This window comes from Poecile atricapillus, chromosome 9 (genome assembly GCF_030490865.1).
Source record: "Poecile atricapillus isolate bPoeAtr1 chromosome 9, bPoeAtr1.hap1, whole genome shotgun sequence".
Lineage (NCBI taxonomy): Eukaryota > Metazoa > Chordata > Aves > Passeriformes > Paridae > Poecile > Poecile atricapillus.
Genome location: NC_081257.1, coordinates 10,658,762 through 10,680,317, shown reverse-complemented (window position 1 = coordinate 10,680,317; position 21,556 = coordinate 10,658,762). Strand labels below are relative to the sequence as shown.

At 40.9% G+C, this 21,556-nt stretch overlaps 2 protein-coding genes across 4 annotated transcripts; both read left to right on the top strand.

Moving 5' to 3' along the window:
• The first annotated feature begins 7,417 nt into the window (after positions 1-7,417).
• SELENOK (selenoprotein K) lies at positions 7,418-11,449 on the top strand. 2 transcript variants are annotated; one of them, XM_058844783.1, is made up of 5 exons: positions 7,418-7,548; positions 8,076-8,166; positions 8,897-8,977; positions 9,977-10,069; positions 11,175-11,449. In XM_058844783.1, the coding sequence occupies exons 1-5, from the start codon at positions 7,473-7,475 to the stop codon at positions 11,176-11,178; spliced, it is 345 nt and encodes a 114-aa protein (XP_058700766.1). In that variant the 5' UTR covers positions 7,418-7,472; the 3' UTR covers positions 11,179-11,449. The 2 variants fall into 2 exon arrangements, with proteins under 2 accessions (XP_058700766.1, XP_058700767.1); XM_058844784.1 differs by lacking the exon at positions 11,175-11,449 and having other exon boundaries at positions 9,977-10,073.
• Positions 11,450-12,981: 1,532 nt separating this feature from the next.
• On the top strand, positions 12,982-21,190 carry ACTR8 (actin related protein 8). 2 transcript variants are annotated; one of them, XM_058844781.1, is made up of 13 exons: positions 12,984-13,181; positions 13,354-13,524; positions 14,349-14,459; positions 14,708-14,812; positions 15,460-15,633; positions 16,171-16,264; positions 16,802-16,934; positions 17,262-17,415; positions 17,940-18,035; positions 18,572-18,712; positions 19,135-19,399; positions 19,706-19,869; positions 20,496-21,190. In XM_058844781.1, exons 1-13 carry the CDS (start codon positions 13,059-13,061, stop codon positions 20,637-20,639), a joined length of 1,875 nt encoding a protein of 624 aa, XP_058700764.1. In that variant the 5' UTR covers positions 12,984-13,058; the 3' UTR covers positions 20,640-21,190. The 2 variants fall into 2 exon arrangements, with proteins under 2 accessions (XP_058700765.1, XP_058700764.1); XM_058844782.1 differs by lacking the exons at positions 13,354-13,524; positions 14,349-14,459 and having other exon boundaries at positions 12,982-13,181.
• Positions 21,191-21,556: the final 366 nt, after the last annotated feature.

Genomic DNA, 21,556 nt, shown 5'->3' with positions numbered 1-21,556 from the left:
ATCTGTTGAAATTTTGCAGAGTCACAGCAGGCCTAGGACCTCAAAGACCCTGATAATTTCAAACACAATAAATTCTGATAAAGGACTGACCAAGCTCTAGAAGCTCTGTAAAGGCTATGCATGAAGATTTATGAATCAGTGAAATTAAACTGGCTTCATAATACAGGTTGGGAAAACTCTTTGTGTACAACACACACAGTAACCTCTTGAGCCTAGAGAGAGACACTTCTGCCTTGTTCTAGCTGGTAGAAGCAACAACACAGCGTTAGAGAAAGAGTCACAAAGACATTTCCTTCCTAGGTAGGGTCCTCACACCTCTGAAGATGATCTGAGTTTTCTCAGCATGGAAACAAGTAGCTGCAGCACGTACATAAAAACCCACTTGCACAGAAAACACTTTTCTCCCTTGTTTCTATATTTAATTGCTTATTTATATACTTCCTCTAATCCCTGCTTATCCCAACTATTTTGAACTTACCAGTGGCTGTAGAGATGCCATAAAATACTGAAGGAATTAATTGCTGTGATGAGGGTAAGTGCATTATTTTCAGAGTTTTTCTTACTACAGACCACATATTGCAAAAAGAAAATCTACACAGACAGGGGATGGCAGGTTCAGGGAGGGCAGCAAGAGGGAGGGGAGGAACAACCACAAAACTTACAGAAAGACATAGGTGCATTTCACATTGATGTACTGAGGTGATTATGGATTCCCACAGTAACATTAATACTAATTCTCTAGGACAAAAATCACAATGTAGAATTAAAGTTCTTTTGCTCTCACAGTTAAGATCTGTTGAGTCTATCCTGAAGCAGTTTTGTTTTCAGTGTACCAGCTGCACAGATGGAAAGTTTATGTAATGACATGGAGAGGGCTGCAATCTCTGCTCTGTCCCTTTTAATTCTGGCTTTTCAAATGACATGAAGAACCCAGATGGAAAGAATCGCTCTGCATGTCTGGCCATGTGGCAGAAAGGAAAATGTAATTGATTATTCTTATTAAGGGAACTGGTTTTGCCAGAAGTATCAAGTTTATTCAGTTTCATGCTTAAAATGAAATATGCAGTGTAGTTAAATATTCTGTCTTTATTTTATACATAGCTTGAGCTGACTATAGGTATTTCAATGATAGCAATAATGAAAACTGTAATGTAAATCTAATCAGAAAGTTAATGGAAAGGGAGTGAAGAATGCTGTGACCAAAAACTCAGATCTTGAAATGCACTCACATGTTCAAATCTGCCCACTGTCCCTGCTTCTGTCTGTAAAAGCATCAAGAGCTGTCTCAAGTCCATCAAACAGAAAGAATGACTAGAAAAAGACTGAGATATTAACATTAACAGATCCACATAATGGCTTCAGAGACTCAAAGGAAGAAGCTGTCTTCTAGTTTTTCTTTTACATAAGTTCAATAACAAATTACTCCTCTGCTTGATCACTTTGCAGATACATCACTTTCTGGATACCCAAACACTGGATATAATCACCCCCTGGATATGTTATCACTGCAGCATTTGTAAATGGACCAGAAACTACTGAAGCAAGGAAGATACAGAACCATATAAGCAATTTACCCATTGGGAGAGACCCCCACATTTTGCATTGTGGGTAAGAAAACACTCAGAAACAATCTCTGCATTTGTGTTCCCAAAGGACACATGCTTTCAGTAGTTTATCAAGAATCTGTGACTTCTATGCAAATCAGGTTATTTACTGTCCAATTATACCATTTCCATGCAAAAGCATAGGTTGTATGAGCTACTATAGAATGTTTATTTTTTTAAAATGATTTATTAGTGTAATCAGGTGTCATCTGAAAAAGAGATTTAGAAAACAAGCCGTGGGAGGAAAAAAATAAGAAATCTCAAAATCAACACATGAAACTGTCAAGCAATGAAACACAGCTTAAATTTGAAGGCAACAGTGTCAGTTTTCCATGTATGGAAAGCTACTAACCCAAAGTACCAGAAGGAACTTTAGGCTGTTAGTGAAGTTTCTGTGTCTTCAAAACAGCTGTAATTGACAAAAGAAAGCAACCTGAAAAAACACAGCTCATGGTTCCAGAACCTGCATTCTGCTTCTCAGCATTGAACAAGTGAATTCTGATGGGATCAGTCACATTGCAGCAGAAAAGCAAGTGATAGCCAAAACTGCTCTCTATTGATTTATTTTTTCTTTTTTGCTTGCTCTCAGGAGCGTGTTTTGAACAGCTTCAAAAGGGGAATCTGGAAACAAGCACTTTTTAAAGTCTATCAGCCTAATAAAGCATTGTAGTCTACTGTGAATTCAATTTTTTGGAAGCTTCTCTTACACCATTTTAGTTCTCTTTCCTTTGATTAAGGATACAGTGATTCGTGTACCTGGCTAACAGCCAGGAAGAAAGCCTTGTAACATAAAGGATTATGTTACAGGGTGAAAGTATCATCCCAGAGAAACAATCTTTACCATTGCTCTCTCCTTAACGACTTAAAATTATGAAAGGTTTAAAGGGTGCAGAACGGGTCTTCAAGAGAAGAAAACAGCTAATTAAACACAGAATTTCATCTCCGACTGTCTCTGCTTACCTCGCGGCCACACCGCTGCAGATTTTCTGCACGACAAACAGAAGCAGTTTCCTCAAGCCTGGCACCCCTGTCCTTTCCTCTGGCAGCAGGTGAAGAGCCGGACACGGAGCCCCTCTCCCATCACCTGTGGGGAACGCGTGAGCTGTGCTGGGTCAGCAGCAGATCCCGGCCCCAGGGTCACGGTGCAGGTGGGAATTGCTCAGAAGCACCTTCTCCACCAGTCACACCCACCTAAAGCATTACACAAGTGATACCCAACATCACTTAGAGAGCTTCAGGAAATAAATGCTGCCAAAACAACTGGACTGCAATAAGTTGGATTGGGGTATATCCTTCATAAGGAAACCAGCCATGAGACCTGCTTGTTAACATCCTTGTGTGCTCATGCTGGTCCTGTCATCATCCTCACAATGAAGTGGTTTTCACTGGTTCTCTGCAAGACCATGTCACAGTGGGACAGTGCAGGACAGGATTACCTTGCCTTAGAAATGAGTTAGACAAACACTGCCGAGACAGACTGAAAACCTCTGTTACTAATGGGAGACATGAAGCTGGAACACACACAGAGAGAGAAGCAAATCTTGCAGCCCAATGACTCCCTCTAATATGCACAGAAAGGCTGCAGATCCACAGCAGGAGGGTAAGCAGAAAGCAGCAAGGATGACTGGAAAGCCTTTGAAAGGTGTTCCAGGCATAAAATGCTTTGCTGTAGCTCTTTTCAGTACCTGCTGTCAAACACTTCAAAGAAAAGCTCAAGAGATACCAGTTGGGATATGAGAATAAGCTACTTACTCAAACATCTCAGCTTAATTCCTACTGCTTGGAGACTCAGAGGTGATTGCTTATATCCCTGACTGGTTCTAAAGCACAAATTTAAACACTGTTCTTAGTCAAAAGTATCCAACTCTGCTTGATTCTCACACGTTTGTTTTTGGTTTTTTTTTTTTGTCCAAGGGCAAGAAAACTGAAGGAATCCAATGCCTAAGGAAAAAATGTCTTTCCTTAAACTCATGTCTACTTCCTCCAAAAAGAAATTTAGTTTTGACAGCAACCTAGAATGTGAGAATCCTACCATGAAAGAAAAGTCTAAAAATGCTTGATTCTAAAGTCTTTTTCAAGAAAAACAGTCTGACCAGGTTTGGGGGGGGCGAGGTTTGTGGGAAGAACAACCTCCTTGTGCATGGAAGTGCTTTTCTGTCAGGAGACTATAAAGATACCTGTTAGCATCCACTAATTTTCACTGTCATCAAATGTTTCTGTTACCAAAGAAAATGAAAAATTTAATCCATTTACATGTTTATATATTTCAACTCTCCCATTATTTTTTCAGATACCACCTATATAGATAGGTGGTATATAACACATATAAAATATATAGATTACTGCCTTTGCTTCTAACACAAATGCACTTTTACTATCTTCTTCAACAGCACTATAAGGTCCCTTTTTTTTTTTTTTAATGCAGTAATTAGAATCAACATATTACTTTATGGAAGAACTCAAGAAATTTTATCATGTCACTACTTAGTCTGGCTTGCACTCTTTTTCTCTACCACTGAAGCTCAGCTTCACATTGACTAGATTGCTGGAGAACTTTAATTTTTACTGTAGTTATTGATGAATAAAATTAGCACTTCAGAATTCTTTACAGGTAGGCTTTTCTGCTTCCTTAAGCATGAAAAACAGGATAATTCAATTGCAATTCATTTTCAACATAAAGAAGTTACTGGAAATTCTTCTGAATTTGCTCCTTCTGAATTTAAAACCCATTTAAGTCAGGCATAAAAGGAAGAATATTGAAAGTCATGACAATATGACCGTAAAGAACTGAAACCATGGTTTTGTCATGCAGTCTGATGAAAATGAACAAAATATTCAAGTTTATATTCAATTTCTTACTGGGGGCTAGTTCTGCCTTTGATAGCACTGAGCCCATGTACGTTATATTTTAGATTATAAAGTATAATGCAATGGATTGCATTAAATGAGAAAAAAAGTGGAAAATGCAGTAAATAGGATAGTAAAGAGTGTCACTTGTGTTTAAAAATCAGTATCTTTAGGGTCCTCTAATATGTGATAATGACAGAAGCAAATGTGATTTTTTGGATACAAGTTAATCTGTTAGGAGGTGTGTGTTCCACAACCAGATATTACACAGCACTTCTCCAATTCACTCTGTGTGGTGGGCTGGACACCAGGCACCCATCAAAGCCAGTTTTTCACTCCCCTTCACAAGTGGACAGGGGAGAGAAAATATAATGAAAGGTTCATGCTTTACAGTCCAGGAGAGAGATGACTCACCAAATACCATCACAGGCAAGACAGACTCAAATTCAGCATATTAATTGAATTTATTGTTTACAAATCAGAACAGGATAATGAGAAGTAAAATAAACCTTAAAACTATCTTCCTCCTACTCCTCTCTCCTTCCCAAGCTCTGTCTCCTGTCCCCAGCAGCACAGGGAGACAGGGAATGGGGCTGATGGTTAGTTCATTACAGGTTGTTTCAGGCACTGCTCAAAGAGTCATTCCCCTCCTCTAGCATGGGGTTCCTTACATGGAATATAGTCCTGCATCAACTTTGCCAGTGTGAGTCCATCTCATCTTCAACAACCACGTGCTTTTAAAATACCTACACAGTTTGCACCCATTCAAAAGTGTTTTGATTGCACAAACATATTCCATTGGAAGACAAAAAACTGATATTAATACAACAGAACCATAAAAGCTCTTTAGAACAACATTCCAGTTATCACTATTTTATTCACCAAATAGATTATGGAATTGGCTTCATCCACCTACTTCTGCAAAGTATCCTAGGTGCTATTTTTACCTTGGCTGTTAAGTTTGAAGCAGTTGAAGTTTAACAGCTAAAAGGGTGTATCGAGTATCAGAGATGCCTCTAGCAACAGATAGAGCTTTCTTCAGTTTGTCACCTTATTTGCATCACCCTTTCCAATGCAGTAAGTGGAATTCTCGAAATTTCTGTTAATCTTGTCATATACAGTTCTACACAGTTTCCACCGATGAGGAAACTGCTGGCCATTAGGAAATTGCTGGCCATTACTGCTGCACAGAGAGGAAAAACAGGGTTTCATTTGCTGAAATCTGTTGATTCCAGAACTGCTTATCCACACGACATCTTTGCCACCTGCCAGCCCTCAGTGTGCACAGCACAGCTGATCACTCCATGCCCACACTGCAGGAGAGCTCCAGCTGCTGTGCAATCTCAGCCTTGCTTCATCAGGGGGAATCCACTCCTGCCACAGCAATGGCATATTCAAGTGCCCATTAAAAGGCTCCAAATGCAGGCACAAAGCTCCAAACACACAGCAAAGCAAATATGAATCAAGAAGAAACACTTCTACTTGCTCAGTCATCAGTGTAAATGCATATCCAGCAGGAAACAGCACTGGGATACCCCAGCTGCACATATTTTCAGGGATATCACATCAGTGAGGACAGAGGATTCCAGCATCTATTTTGTGTTGTAGTCTCCTCAGACACAAAAATAAAGATAAATGACAAACAGTAGCACCTTGTCTACTAGGAATGCAAGTCTTCCCAGCTTCCTTTCCACTTTTCATGTAGGAGTTTTCTCAGTCAAACAGCCCATACCTCTCCCACCAGGTGGCTGATAAGAATGTTCCTGCTATCTACAAGCAGCTCCACAGCATGAGTGTGCTAAAGCTTTTTTCCCCCTTTCAAATGTATTTACAACCAAGCTATCACCAAAATCAGACAGTCCAATGTATGCTGAACAGTTAAGACAGCTTTTACAGATAACAGAAACACACCACATGCCCTAGCATGTGGGATATGGGTTATAATTGTTAAAGTTGTTAAAAAGGGCCTGCAATAAAGCAATCTCCTTCAGATGCATGAGGGGTCACAGTTATAAACACCTGTCAGTTGCAAACAATTTCTTTACCGGGGGAACAGCTGCACTGTCAGAGACACTGTATCACAATTTGAACTTCAGAAAACACTCTTCTGTTATGCCCCTCTTAGCAAAGGATTCTACCTCATCATCACTAAGAAAACACAGATATTGCTAAGGAAGGATGAAAGCATTTTTACATAAATTTTTTTACCGCTGCTTCACATCGGAATTAAACATCCCTTCTCTATTAGTTTAGCTTAAAAACTAAGAGAGAGAAGGTGTTATATTGAATTTGCCTATAAAGCGGTATAGTTATCCCAAATTTTACAAGCATGTGTTCTCCTAGAAAAGGAATGCAAGCCACTATTTGCAGGGCAAGGTTTTTATAAAAATCAAATTAATTAAAACAAAAGCCCGACTTAGGGTTGAACAGTCCCACGAACATAATGTGAATATGCATAGCCACATAATTGTCATTAAACAGAAAGAACAGAAGCTCCCTTTGGAGAGAAGTGTTAAATCATCTCTGCACTTGGTCGTATTTCTATCATTACTGCAGAAGGCGACTAGGGACGCAGAGTTTTTATGAAACCCGGACAGACTATTCCAACTCCCGTTACTATTATTAAAGGCGGCAGAGAAGCTCTGGAACCCCTAAAATAAATCCATTTTAGGGTGTAGCGGACCCGCCGGCTGGGAGGGAGGAGCCGCCCGGCCCGAGGCGAGCCCCGGGGCTGCTGAGGGGGCCCCGGTGCAGGGCACTGACAGGAACCTCGTTATAACAGCGGCTGCTCAGGGGAACCCCTCGTCACCCCGGCTGCCGAGCGCGATTCCCCGCTGACCGCGGTGCCGAGGGAACACTCGTCAGTAACAGGACTGCTGACAGGGTCCCCCGGGTAGCAGGCGGTCCTGAGCGGATAACATATCCCCGTCAGTCTCGGGGCGGGCCCGGCGGTGCCCTGTGGCGAGGCAGCGCGGAGCCAAGCGCCGCCCGGCGGCCGCAGCCGTCAGCAGCGCGCTGCCCATGCGCGCGGCGGGCGCGCAGGCGCAGGGGCGGGGCGGGCCGGGCCGGCGGGCAGCCATGGTGTACATCTCCAACGGTGAGGGGCCGGGGGGCCGGGGCGGCCGCGGTGTGCGACTCCAGCGCTGAGGGGACGGGCCGGGGGCAGGGCAGCGGCCGGGGGCGGCCCGGGCCCGCGCTGCGCAGAACAGCAGTGCCGGGACAGCCCGGCAGGGTCCGCCAGCTGCCGGTGTCGTGTCACCCCCCGCTGCCCTGCGGCCGAGCCTTGTTTGCTTCTAAAGCGGGTGTAGGGACTTTGACGAGTGCGAGTGCGTGCTGCAGACACCGGCAGCGGCACAGGGCAGCTCGTTACTCTCTCGCGGGGAATCGGACACTGCGCTGGTCCTTCCTGTAGGTTTCCTGGACGCGGAGCCCCTGTGACGGTGCTGATCCCTTTAGTTCAAGTACTTGGGCAGTAACCTGCAGGAAATGAAACTCGCTGCCATGAACTGTAGTTTCACTGTCCCAGCTGCAAACCCTGGACTTAGCAGATCTGGTTTTGTGTAATATACTGTATAGTATACACACTGAACGTCACCAGATGTTTTGTATCTGGATATGTTACAGGACAAGTTTTGGATAACCAGAGTCGGGCTCCCTGGAGTTTGTCATCTATAACAGATTTCTTCTGGTCAATAGCAGATTTTGTGGTTCTGTTGTAAGTAGAAGTTAATTCTTTTGGTGAGCTTCATTTTAGATTTGACAACTTGTGGGAGTTACACCATGCTACTGTTACATCAGTAACACAAAAATAAAAATGTTGTATTTACTTTCTAGCATTCCATATGTATAAATGCTTTACTACAACTATGTGGATTTGTTTATTAAGCACAGTATACTTAAAGTGCATGAAAAGTGACACTAACTTACTGGCAGTTCAAATGAGTTTTCTTACATTTCATCTATTTTGATACTCCAAAAAGAAAATACACACTCTTGTAAAAAGCATATACTAGCTGATGAAATAATTTTTCTGTTTGGATAATTTCTGCCAGTGACAATAGATTCTGACTACATAAAAGTAATCACACAGCAGTAAACACAAACTTGTGGCCCCAGATCAAAGCCAGGTAACAAACAGAAAGTTCATGTGATGTATTCAACAGTTCTTAGTGGTTTCAATTGCACATTTGTGCATTTCTTACAGATTAACAAGAAAACTAGGTTTTATAGTTTAAGCTTCACTGTAATTTGGAATTATTTCAGGTTTTAGTTTCATATGTAGAAGACAAATTGCCAAGATTTAAACAACAGTGATCATGACAAGATACACTTTTCATTACTGAACACTACTTACTGTTTTTCAGGCCATTTCTTATCTTCCAAACAAAAAAATAAAAAACTGCATGTAGCTATTAATTCACCTGACCCTTGTTTTAATTTTTCAGTTTCCAGAGCATTATTCAACCAGATTTGAGAAGAAGAGGCTACACGTCTTCCTCCTATTCAGGATACCATGATGGAAGAGGGTATTTTTTTTTCATATTCACACCAGTTTTTTCCCCTATCTTAGTGAAGTGACATGAATCTGAGTAGATTGCTGTTGTGATTTGCATTGAATTGGTTTGTCCAGGAAGGCTAAAATGGTTATCTGTAGTGTTCCAGGGCTGCAGGATCATGTCCAGGCAGGCTACAGTTCCAGTGACTGACATGAGACTCCAGCAAGACAGGCTTTTGCTCAGGAAACCATTTATTCAACATAGGAACAAATTCAGCTTAGATCCAGAGACAGAGAGCGCTGAACAGAAGCAGGGTGATGGGTTTTGTGGGACAGAACCAGGGCGGAGTTTAAGGTCGGGGACAGAGTGAGGGAGAAACCCCAGGGGCTCAAACCCAGTCAGAACACCTGGGCTGGCACCCCACAAGGGGTCCATCTCCTGAGGCAGAAGAATGGAATTCACACTTCCCGGGCTTTAAAGCCTCACCTCTCACTTTAATAATGCTTATCTGGAAATAAATCTTTGCCTTCCTGGGTGGGAGGCACCTCACAGTTACCTGCACTATTGTTGGTAACACACAGCTCTGGACAGCTGTGATAGCAGTACAAACACCTCTCTGAATATTTTTGAAACCTGCCTAGGAGACAAGATATACCTTTGTTAAGACTCTTTTCTTAGACATGTTTATACTCAGCATTTGACTTGCATTAGTGTAGTCATTTCTTGTATTACATTACCTACAGATAAAGCAAAATACTGTTACAGGGGTATAATTCCTATGAACACCACAGCCTAAGTGTTTGGTAGGACTGTGTAAAAGCATCAGTGATCTGTAGCTTTCTCACATCACACAGCAGTAATGAAACAGGAGAGGATTTTTGTGAAAGTGGGGATGGGGTTTTCTTACAGCTTCTCAGGTGAAACTCAACTTTTCAGAGGTTCAGACTTTCTCACTACTGACATTCAGAGACTGTGTTATTGTATTTTTAGTTGAAAAGTTTAATGACAGTAGAACTCCTTTCTTTTCAGGCCTCCAGCACATCCTCGCCGTCGGATGGGCCGAATAAATCACTGGGGTGGAGGCCCAAGTCCACCACCAATGGCTGGAGGTGGATGAGGAAGGTAATTCCAAATCTGCTGTATCCTGCTTTGCAGGGTTTGGGGGTTTTTTTGATAGCAGTGTTAATTCAGAGTTAAGGTAGAATGGAGTGTTTTGTCCTCCTGCTGCAGAAGTTACCAAAACAGGGAAATAATCAAAATTATTCAATAATCAAAGATACTTCCAGTACAAGGGGAGAAAAAGCAGGGGGAAGGGATGTTAAAAAGGATTTTGTTTTAGGAATGGTGGGCTTTCACTTTTAGTTGCACAGAAGTTGATAGACAAAGTGAGGCAAAGATTTTTTAGCACAGCTGATCAGTTATTTATAGCTTCTCATGTTTTTTGGCTGCTAATTTAAAGATCAGATTGTTAGAAAATGCATTTTTTGCTTTTTCTTGCATTTCTAATAGTTCTATGATATGTGAGGGGTTTTGTTAAAGTTGATATTTCTCAACAGAAAAGAAAGAAAAAAATAAAGTTTTTACAAGACAGTAAAAATGGGGTTTTTCCCCTGTTACAATAATACAGCCATACCAATCTTGAATTCCACTAAAGTGTAAAAACCAGAATTGCTTAAAAATACAGGTAAAAAAGGTTTTAAATTTCTTACAGCTGCCTGATCATTTAATTCTGTTTAATAATCAGTTTGGCTGCTGTGAGTTACAGCTGACACTGAGTGTATTTACAGTATGGTTTAATTTAACACTTAAGTAAACAGTCCATGTTTTTCATCAGTCACTCCCATTGTTACTATAATAAAAGTTACTATGAAAAAAAAAATCCCCATGCAGATGGTTAATACCTACAAACCTTGTAGGAAAAAGTTCATGTCCCAGGAAACACATACACCAGTATTTCAGTTCACTAGAGCAAGGATAAGCTTCTTCCAAGTGGGAGAAAATCCCTGGGACATCGTGATGTTTTTTTCTTGTTGAGTAGACACAAGGCCAGCAAAGACTTTGGAGATGGCTTTTGTGTAATCACAGCAATGCTCAGAAATAAAGTTAGCAAGTCTTTAGCATGTCACATTTAGCTAAATTGAAAACAATATTATTTTAAATGTTTTACTTAATTTTATCTCACAAAGAAAGGCATCTTTAAATGTAGTGTTATTACTTTATCTTTCAGGTAAACGCCTGCTGAAGAGGCAGGCACAAGCATACACATCTACCAGATGAAGAGTTAGTGGTGGACCAAATGGGAATGTGTATGCCTGACTGGAAACTGTTCTGTGATAGAAGCAGGTTAATGAAGTTGTGCTGGGAACTCCTTCTTCAAGGATCCGGTGTAACTGAACCACAGTTTCATTAAATACATGTTTACTGTCTAAAGTCTTTGTATAGTTTCTGAACATTTTACTGTAGTTGCAAAGTAATAAGTAAATTATATTTGGCTTGTCACAAGGCTGATTTTCTCATAATTTTTAGAAACTGAAAAAATCTGAAGTACAATGAGCCTTCTGCTATTCAGATGAGAAAAAATACATATTTATAGTTGATACAGAGGGTCCCTCAAGAGTCAAAGCAGCACTTCCTAAGAGGTTTTGTATTCACTCTCTCGGGACAAACACCCTGTACTTTGCTGTATTTTCATCATATTAATGATACTCCAAAAGCACTTCAAAAATGCAGTTAACAAATTACTTTGTTTACAACCCTTGCCTCACTAAGGCACATAATGGGTTTTATAACAGAAACACCTCTTGAAACAGCTTCATTCCCTACTATAAACTTACTGAAATGTGTAAACAAATTTACTGTACAAATTTTGGGTGTTTTTTACAATAAAATTAAGTATTGTTTTTATTACATGAAGAAAAAAGAGGTCAACTCAAATACTGACAGCTATCCCAGAATAGTTATTTTCTTTCAAATGGGAACTATCTTTAATATACCTGTTTTCAGGATGGGAGTTTCTCAGTGTTCATGGAGTTCATTTGGGATTTACGGGGTTTGGGGTTTTTTTTTTTGCTTAAAGAGGGCTGCATCTATTTGAGAAAAAATTAGCTGACAAGAATCCAGATTAAATTATTTTCCATATAGTGCCACTGCAAATTTTTTACTTAAGCCTCCTTAATAATTTCTTGTTAAGGAAACATTCCTGTCTGACTATCCAGGCACCTCTCTGGCAGCTACATCCACACGCAGTAAGCTGAGATCTGAACTTGCCTGTTGACTCCCTACACACACCATACACACAGTCAGCCCAGGTTTCCCAAAGCAGAGTGTCAGTCCAGATCCTTAAAATAATTTAATCTTGGCATAATAAATAACAGCGACGGTACCTCTGAGGAAGGACCCCGAACAAAGGAACGCCAGGGCTTTTAAACCCTCAGTGTAAGCATGGCAGACTCTGGGGGTCATGGGCTGCTCCCGTGCCTGGGTTCCTGCCCTGGCTGTGCCAAGGGCTGCCAGCTCTCGGCCTCACCGGGGCTCCTGCGGCCCCGAGCTCAACCAGCAGCTCCAACTGCAGCTGCACCCCGGCGTACCTGGCCTGAATTCACGCTTGGCTGTGTGACGGCAACTTCCAGCCTTTAAAACCCACATCTCCCCCAGCTCCAAACATCCTATCTGCACAGTTAATAAAGGAACTCGCTGCCCACAGACAGGGATGCTGCTCATCGTTAGCCCTTTACAGCGGTACCATGTACACCAGCTGTACTACAGCCTTTGTACAGAGTATTTTAAGCTGTAGGAGGGCCGTATCCCCCTCCTGCAGCCCCAGCAGCAGTACCAGCCCAGCTGACAGACTTTGGCTGGGCTCCACCAGACCCGCGGCAGCGGCGGGGCTGCTCCCCAGGCTCCCTGTGCGGCTGCTGGGCTCCCCAGCGCCGGGGCAGGAGCCCCGCACTCCGCTACAAGCGGGGCCATCCCGGGCAGCTCCCAGGAGCCGCCGAGCCCCCTCCGGTACCTGCTCGAGGGGCGGCGCCGGGCCAGGGCCCGCCCGCTTCCGCCCCGCGCCGGGCTCGGCGCCGCTCGGGCCCGGCAGCCGCGGCTTCCGCCCGGCCGGAGCATGACCCAGGCGGAGAAAGGCGAGGCGGAGAACGGCAAGGACAAGGAGCGCGACCGGGAGCGCGAGCAGCGCGGCGTGAAGCGGCCCATCGTCCCCGCCGCCGTGCCCGAGTCCCTGCAGGAGGTGAGGCCCGGAGCCCAGCGCGGCTGCTCCGGCGCTGCTCCCTCCCCGCCGGGGCGGGCCCGGCCCGGGCTCGGCCTTTTAAAGGCCTGCGGAGGGGGTGTGGAAGCGCCGGGAGGGCTCCGGGTGGTCGCGGGGACTCGATCTGACTCCCTGCACGTTGTGCTGCTTTCAGCAAATACAGAGCAACTTCATCGTGGTGATCCACCCCGGCTCCACCACCCTGCGGCTCGGGCGGGCCACGGACACGCTGCCCGCGGGCATCCCGCACGTGATCGCGCGGCGACACAAGCAGCAGGGCCAGGCGGCCTACAGGGACAGCTGGCTCCTCAGGGACGGCCTCAATGTAAGCGGGCCCCGCCGCGCCGGAATCCGCGGGGCCAGCGCCCGTTCCGGGCCCTTCGGTTTGCTGTGCACACATCCTTCGTGTTTTACCGGAGGACAATACGCCTCCTGGAAAACTTTTTTCACCCCTTGAAGGGTTGTAGATGCCACCTACTGAAGTCAGTAGGCTTGCACTAGTCTCCTTGGGTTTTATTTTATTTGTTTGCAATGAACTAAAACTAAAAAATGGATAGGTTGAGGGTTTGTACGTGTTGATTTCCCTGTGCTGTGGTCTGGTGCCACACTCGGTGTTTCTTCTGATAGAATGCCAGCTGTAGGATTAGAATCTGAATTCTCAGTTTGTGGATGTGTTGGTTACTCGTTAATTTGTGACTTGGATAACAGCAAGTCATTTTAGTCCAGCCTGGTTAAAAAAGCATACATAATAATCTTATTTGTAATCTGAATCTGTAAAAATCAAATTAACCTCTAATATTAAACCTCACCGTTAAATCATTGAGATCTCTTTAAATATTTTTGTTCCTACTTCATATGTCTGTAGAGTAAGTAGATAAGGGCCTGAGCACATCACTAGAGATGAAGTCTCGCAGCCACTAAAGGCAGTTAAAAGATTCCAATTGACTTGAATAGGCGTTGGGAACTCTAATATAAAAAATAGTTTCTTTTAAAATGAGCTTAAGTCCATTTTGTATTGTACAAACATCTGTCCCTTCTACGTACTATCAACCACAGTAATGATTGTATTGTTTCCTAATAGTGTCAGTATTACCAGTATACAGACATGATTTGAAAGTATTTACATTGCATATTTGGGGTTTTCCTTAGAAACCTGAAAGTACTGAGCAGAGACAAAATGGCCTTAAAATGGTGGACCAAGCCATATGGTCCAAAAAGATGTCGAATGGAGCAAGGCGCATACCAGTGTCACCTGATCAGGTAATTCATTCTTAAGGTCTTATTAAATTGTTCATTCATACAGCCCTTGGGTGTGATGCTAGGCTTTATACCCTCTATAGACCAAATATGGCTAAGTGCTGTTGTGTTATCTAACTGAAAGGGTGAGAAAATTAAGTTTGTGTTTTCTCAAAGGCTGGTTTCAAAGGGGTGTTTCATTTCCTTCCATGCATGAAAAGTAACGAGTAAAATAATTATCAACAGGATTTGGTTTGTTTTTTACATTTCAGGCCAGGTCGTACAACAGACAGATGAGGCCTGCCATTTTGGATCACAGCTCTGGGGCCAAGTGGACAAACACATCAAATCATCCTGAATTTTTGGTAGGAGAAGAGGTAAGATTGATTTTCCTGCTGATTGAGGCTTCATGTGTTTTAATGCAGCCATTGATCAGTTGCAGTCTGCTGTAAGTTAGTATGTACTTAAAGAGTGGAAAGCTAACCAAGCACACTTGAGAAACTTTACTGTGGAGTAACTGAGTATTTGTTATCATTCAGCAAGACAAGAGGGTTTCCCCCATTTGCTTAACAAGTATCTTGGATCCTTTGCTGCTATAAATCAGGGTTTTTGCAGGGAGTGGGTGAGAACTTCACCCACAAGGTATGATTGAGAGAAAAGGAAAGAAATTGATAAAAGTATCACTTATGTGGAATTGCTGCTGAGTAACTTGATATTTGTGGGCTTCAAAATTTTATTTGTTTAAATTATTTTAGTTTCTAATATGAGGTCATGGAAGAGTATGCCTTTATATGCACTAGATGGCTGTGTGTAAGAACATTCAGACAATTTCAATGATGAATTTGCTGTCTTTTTATTTTAATGGCTTATAATCAAACCCTGTTACAAAGAAATCCACTGTATTGCTCTTATATAAGTCTGAGCTCTGCAGTGTCTTCTGCTTCTGAAATACTTTTCTTCCCAGTTGTTACTCATTTTGATACTATTTTATTGGGAAAAGCAATGAAAAATCTTTCATTTTCAGGCACTGTATGTTAATCCATTAGATTGTTATAATATCCATTGGCCCATTAGAAGAGGGCAGCTGAATCTCCATTCAGGACCTGGTGGCTCCCTCACTGCAGTACTGGCAGACCTGGAAGTTATATGGTCATATGCAATACAAAAATACCTGGAAATACCACTGAAAGACCTGAAGGTGAGCTGTGAACAGCACATTTATGTGCTGTGGGCTGTATCCATTTCTCTAAGTGTTACTGTAAAAGAGAAGCAACTTGCTGTTATTGGTAGCCTCTTACTGGTGCTTTTCCTAATAAATACCTTCTTTCTGCTAGTGAGCAGGGTTCCCAAGACTTCATCTGGAATTTTGTCCATGTTTTTAAGACAAAAGCTGTTGATAGAACTTCTTACAAGGATGTTTAGAAATCCCATGATAGACATTTCATAGTCTTACTCTTTGATTGGGGTTTTTTGTTGACTGTAAAGGAAGCACCTGGGGAAGGGCTACCTAATGCTTGTATAGTTTTCTTATCCTTGCCAGATAGATGTTTGTCTCATGCCTTATGTACTTTTAAACATTCTAATGGCTACAGACTCTTGGCACTTACTTTGAACAACATTTTTTAAAGTATTAATAGCCTACGCCTTTCCTAAGAAATTGGGAAATTTTTTTTTAATAAATTGTATATTAAACTTTATTTGAGATCTGGCTTTAATTTACTGTTCTTGTTTTCAGTACTACAGATGCATTTTACTAATTCCAGACATCTATAATAAACAACATGTGAAAGAACTGGTAAATATGATCCTAATGAAGATGGGCTTCTCAGGTAAAAACCATAATGAAGCAAGTACTTAACGATTAATTGCATAAAGATTTTTTTTTTTTCTTTTAGAGCACATTTTTGCATGTCACTCCCAGGTTAGCTGGGACTAGCACCCTCGTCTTTTGCCAATTACATAACTGCTGCCTCTTTTAAAGGGGCAAAAGGGTTGGCTAATATTGAAACAAGTTTTTTGGTTTGTTGAAAAAAAATTAGGAAAACAGTTTATGTAGATCTGGTAGCCAAGACCCTGCACTGCCAGATTAAAAAAAATAATTAAAATTTGCAGACAATACCTTTAATCTTGCAAAGGAATGATCATTTGACCCTGCTCTTAACTTTTTTCGGGACCTTTAAAGCCTTATCCAAAAAAAAAAAAAATCTCTAAGTACTCCCACCCCATCTTAATTAAATATACAGGCTTTCAGTGCAGAGTCAGGCTCTTTGTAGGCCTTTAGAAGACATTAAAATGTCCTTTAAATGTCAGCAATATGACTGTAAAGTTTGGCATTAATTTAATATTTTTTATTCTCATTTTGCTAGGAATTATTGTACACCAGGAGTCTGTCTGTGCTACATTTGGAAGTGGTTTAAGCAGTGCATGTATTGTAGATGTGGGAGATCAGAAGACAAGTGTTTGCTGTGTAGAAGATGGTGTTTCCCATCGCAACACCAGGTACCTTAGAGTGTGCAGAACTATTATAATCATGGACTTATTTGCTTACCAAAGACTTGACCTTTAAAAGGAGATAAAATTTCTATAAATTAGGGGTTTTCTTACTCTGAGGCATTTAACAGTCAACTGTTACAATGTGAACCTTAAAGAATTATTTTTAAAAGAACAGGCACAACTGATCCAGAAGTAATACTGTATTCTCCAAATTCTGTGGAAGTCATGATCCCAGCATGTCTAAAATCTTCCTAGTATTCTTCTCCCTGTCACTGCAGTCAGCCAGTATTTCAGCAACTATATTAAAGGAGCTTTTGCTTCTCTGTGTTTTAGGCTGTGCCTTGCTTATGGAGGATCTGATGTGTCAAGGTGTTTTTATTGGCTTATGCAACGAGCAGGATTCCCATACAGAGACTGCCAGTTAACCAATAAGTTGGATTGCCTGCTGCTTCAGCACCTAAAGGAGACATTTTGTCATCTAGATCAGGTGAGAAGAGGCATTATTGTGTGTTGTCCAAGTAATTTTCCTTTACAGAATGTTACGCTGGAGAGCCCTTTTGTGTGAGTCCGAGTTAATTGTAAATATTTTACTCAGGAGTATACTGGCAGAAGCTGTAGAAGCTTTAGACTTGAAATGTTTGTAATTTGGTTTATTCTTCCTCTAGCTAAAAGGATTTCCAAACCATAGAAAGATAATTTCTTTGATCTTATTGCTGAAAGAAGCTGATATTTGCATTATTGTTGGTTTTCAATTTCAGTTCTGTAAGATCTGCCAGCAGGTATCTTCTTCCTGCAAAACGCTCATTGTAGAGGCTTGGGCACATAGAAAGCAGTCTGGCACATCTTAATACATAGAAAAGACTTTAAAAAATTCAAGAATAGGTAAATAAAATCCATAATTGGAAAATAATTTTGTTACTTTTTGTTGGTTTTGGTAGTTAAATAGATTATGCAGCTTGATAAATACAAAATATACTTGTTTTCTTTTGTTTCCATTGTTTCTGACCTTAGGATATTTCTGGATTACAAGATCATGAGTTCCAAATTCGGCATCCAGACTCTCCAGCTTTATTGTACCAGTTCCGATTAGGGGATGAAAAATTACAGGTGATTTTTGATTAAATTACAAGTATATTGAGCATTCAGCCTCAGAGCCTCAATTTGTATCAGTCCAGTGCTATTAAGCCCATGTGATTGTTCTTAAACTATGCTTGTAGATAAAACTAATTCCTATATGGACAGGTGGGCCTGATGCAGCACTGGTGGATGCACAAGACTTTCCAAGTAGCTTTAGCCACAATGGTTGTTGCTTCATTTAAATATGATAATTATCCTTCAAGTGCAAAGCATTAATGTTAATTTTGTAAGTTTTTCACCACTGAATTTTCTAATTTTGTAACAAACTACATTTGGATATTTACTTATCATACAATGCTAAATCTGTAAAAAACTTGTGTATTTCTTGGGATTTTTTTAATTATAAAAAACAGAAGACACTTTAGTATTTTACAAACTACCTGGAAAAAAAAACACTGCTATTTAATTTTGAATTGTGAGAAAAATAAAACAAGACTTTTCTTTTAGCAGTAATAAATGCCAAAAGAAGGAGTACTGTAGTAAAACCATGCCAATTCTCTCTTCAGGCACCCATGGCTCTGTTTTATCCAGCAACTTTTGGAATTGTTGGACAAAAAATGACAATTTTGCAGCACAGGTCACAAGGTGACCCTGAGGACCCTCATGATGAACATTACCTGCTGGCCACACAAAGTAAGCAGGAGCAGGTGTGTGATTGCTGGTTTTATTTTTCATTAACTATCATTTAGTTGGGGAATAAAATGAGGACTCATTAGTTCATCTCAGAAACCAGAGTTTGTTACCTCAGTCAGAAGTATTAAAGAATAAATTTAAAGTAAGTAGTTACAGATGCCAAAACAATTCTTTAATTAGAAGTATGCATGTTTTAAGTCCTATAAGGCTTCGTATTATGGGATTGATCAATCTGATGGAGTTCAAAATAAGCCCTTAACTTAGAACATGAGGATTACAATGAAAATTAAATAAGGTAATAATGCAGGGCTTAGCTTTGCTGTGCAGAAAGGTGAAGGGAAGTACAATGGTTCTTAGTTAAGTCTTTGTACTGTTCTGTAATCTGCTGTAACCTTTTTGCATTTTTCATATTTCAACTTGTTTTCTCATTTTTAAGTCTGCAAAAGCTACAGCTGACAGAAAATCTATGTCAAAGCCTGGTGCATTTGAGGGAGAATTGAGAGGTCAATCCTCAGACATTTCAGAGAGGATCTACCCACAAGAAGTGGAATTGGGATCTTCCCAGGGTGACTGCATGATACCTGGCAATGATTCAGAGGAGCCTTTAACTGCACACATGTCCAGGAAAACTGCAATTTCTCAGTTTGAAGGCAAAGCCTTGGGCCTGGACAAAGCCATCCTTCACAGTATCGACTGCTGTGGTAAGAATTACATTTGTACAAGTCTGTAAAATCCACCTCAGGGTGGATTTATGTAACTCCTATATTCCACCAAAGAAAGAGGTGTCTCTAGGTTTTATCACCTGGAGAGTAGCTACACTGTTTCTTATGCTTGCATCTTTCTTGATCTTGCATCTTGATATTTCTCGAGCTACATGTCCAAGGAATAGAAGAAGAATTTTAAAAGCGATCAGTTTCTATCTGGTTTGACTTGCACTAAATTAATTGTACTACAGGCCATATTAACTTTAAAAAACAGATATATTTCTATGTGTTCATTCCTTCCAGCATCTGATGATACAAAAAAGAAGATGTATAGCTCCATCTTAGTAGTGGGAGGAGGTCTTATGTTTCATAAAGCTCAAGAGTTTCTTCAACACCGAATTCTCAACAAAATGCCGCCTTCTTTCAGAAGAGTTGTTGAAAATGTTGAGGTCATCACAAGGCCTAAGGTAACTATTAAACTGGTTGAAATCTTTGAAAGAGTAAAAGAAAAAAGTCTTTCAAAATCCCAGAGTAGATGAATATCTGAGGTTTGAGGGAGCTTTCAGCCTGTAACACAGCACTGGCTGGTTAGAGGCAGGGAGTTAAAGGCATAGCAAGAGTGTGACTGGTACAGATCACTGAAGTGTTTATTAGCTCAAGGCCCTATTCATAAAGAAGCAGTTAGTGTTGGCCCATGAAGGTAACCTGTCTCCTCAGCAAGAAATTGTATATAATTTATTTTTTAGTACTATCAAGATAGTAGAAAAACAGGCATTGAGATAAATTTTTATTTGGCATTAATCAGGCAAAACTTGTAAATATACTTCTGCTATTTCAGAGCCTCCATTACTGAAGGCAAGATATTCATGATATGCTTAGAAAGCGTCTTAAAACGTGGCTTCTCTAAGCATCTTGAATATCAATTACATATTTTTATCTCACTATTTTTTCCTTGATAATACTGAAAAACTTTTCTCCTCCCCTACCCCACCACATTCTACCTGGTGAATACTGTTGGAAAAATTGGATACAACGTTGGAGAACTATGCAAAATGAGACCAATGATTGTGCGCAATCTGTGTTTTGAATTTAGGATCTGGATCCACGTTTAATTGCCTGGAAAGGGGGTGCAGTTTTGGCCTGTCTGGACACAACTCAGGAGCTGTGGATATACCAGAGGGAGTGGCAGCGTTTTGGTGTCAGGATGTTACGGGAGCGAGCTGCGTTTGTGTGGTAATGGAGGTGCTTACAGAGGAACCTGTAGGAACGTCACTGAAGATCCCTTTCTCCAAATGCCCTTTTTTTCCAGTGCACACAAGTTGATCTTCTGCTGATATATATATTTTGTATTTTATTAGTATTAACTTCAACTGAGATTTTTCTGGAAGTGTTGTAAAAAAACTGAATTCACTTGACTTCAGCTACCCATCATCTTTTGAATTGTATGCATTGAATTCTGCATACAGAGTACCACTGTCATCTCCAAAATAACTATATTATACAGGTTATGTATATTAAAATTGCACAATGTAGGAACTTAAGGTATAAAATATTATGTGACAGATGTTAAGCCAAGATTCATTCCAGAAACATGTACACAGAAGCAATAGCTGAAGAGTGCAGCTGTGGGTTTAATGTAATGTTCTGATTTCTACTCTAATGTTACCAGGAGATGAAGTTGTTATATAAGTGATCATTATGGTAAGAGAAATGAAGAATTAAAACTGCAGTCACTGTTTGTACTTTACTTATGTAATAAATTATTTTATTCAGTGGAAAGACAAAGAATTTGGAAGTGGAGTAATTTTTTCTTGCCCTGTACTTACCATCAGAACCTCTAGTTCGCTTTTCATTATTTATTGTAAAGTCCACTTTTTTCCCTATTTTACAAAAATCAGTTTAATACACCCAAAAGATCTAGCTGCAATTTTATACAGCTACCACATCTTCCAGTTTCATTCCACCTGGGGGCAGCGAGGCTGTGCTCCTCAACCATCCTGGAGCACCAACCAAACCTGGTTTGGTTGTGCAGCTGCCTTCAAAAGCAGAGGGACTTGTTTGAACTGAGATATTGAAGCTGTAGAGCTTCCTGAACAAACTTGAGGGCATTCCTATTGATATTTATTGTATCTAAATATATAAAAATATCTAAAA

Bases quoted from the DNA above. Each gene is read 5' to 3' on its own strand.
- ACTR8 (XM_058844781.1), top strand. From the start codon at position 13,059: ATGACCCAGGCGGAGAAAGGCGAGGCGGAGAACGGCAAGGACAAGGAG. The intron at 13,182-13,353 runs GTGAGGCCCGGA...TGCTGCTTTCAG, and splicing joins TGCCCGAGTCCCTGCAGGAG to CAAATACAGAGCAACTTCAT. The intron at 19,870-20,495 runs GTAACTATTAAA...TTTTGAATTTAG, and splicing joins AGGTCATCACAAGGCCTAAG to GATCTGGATCCACGTTTAAT.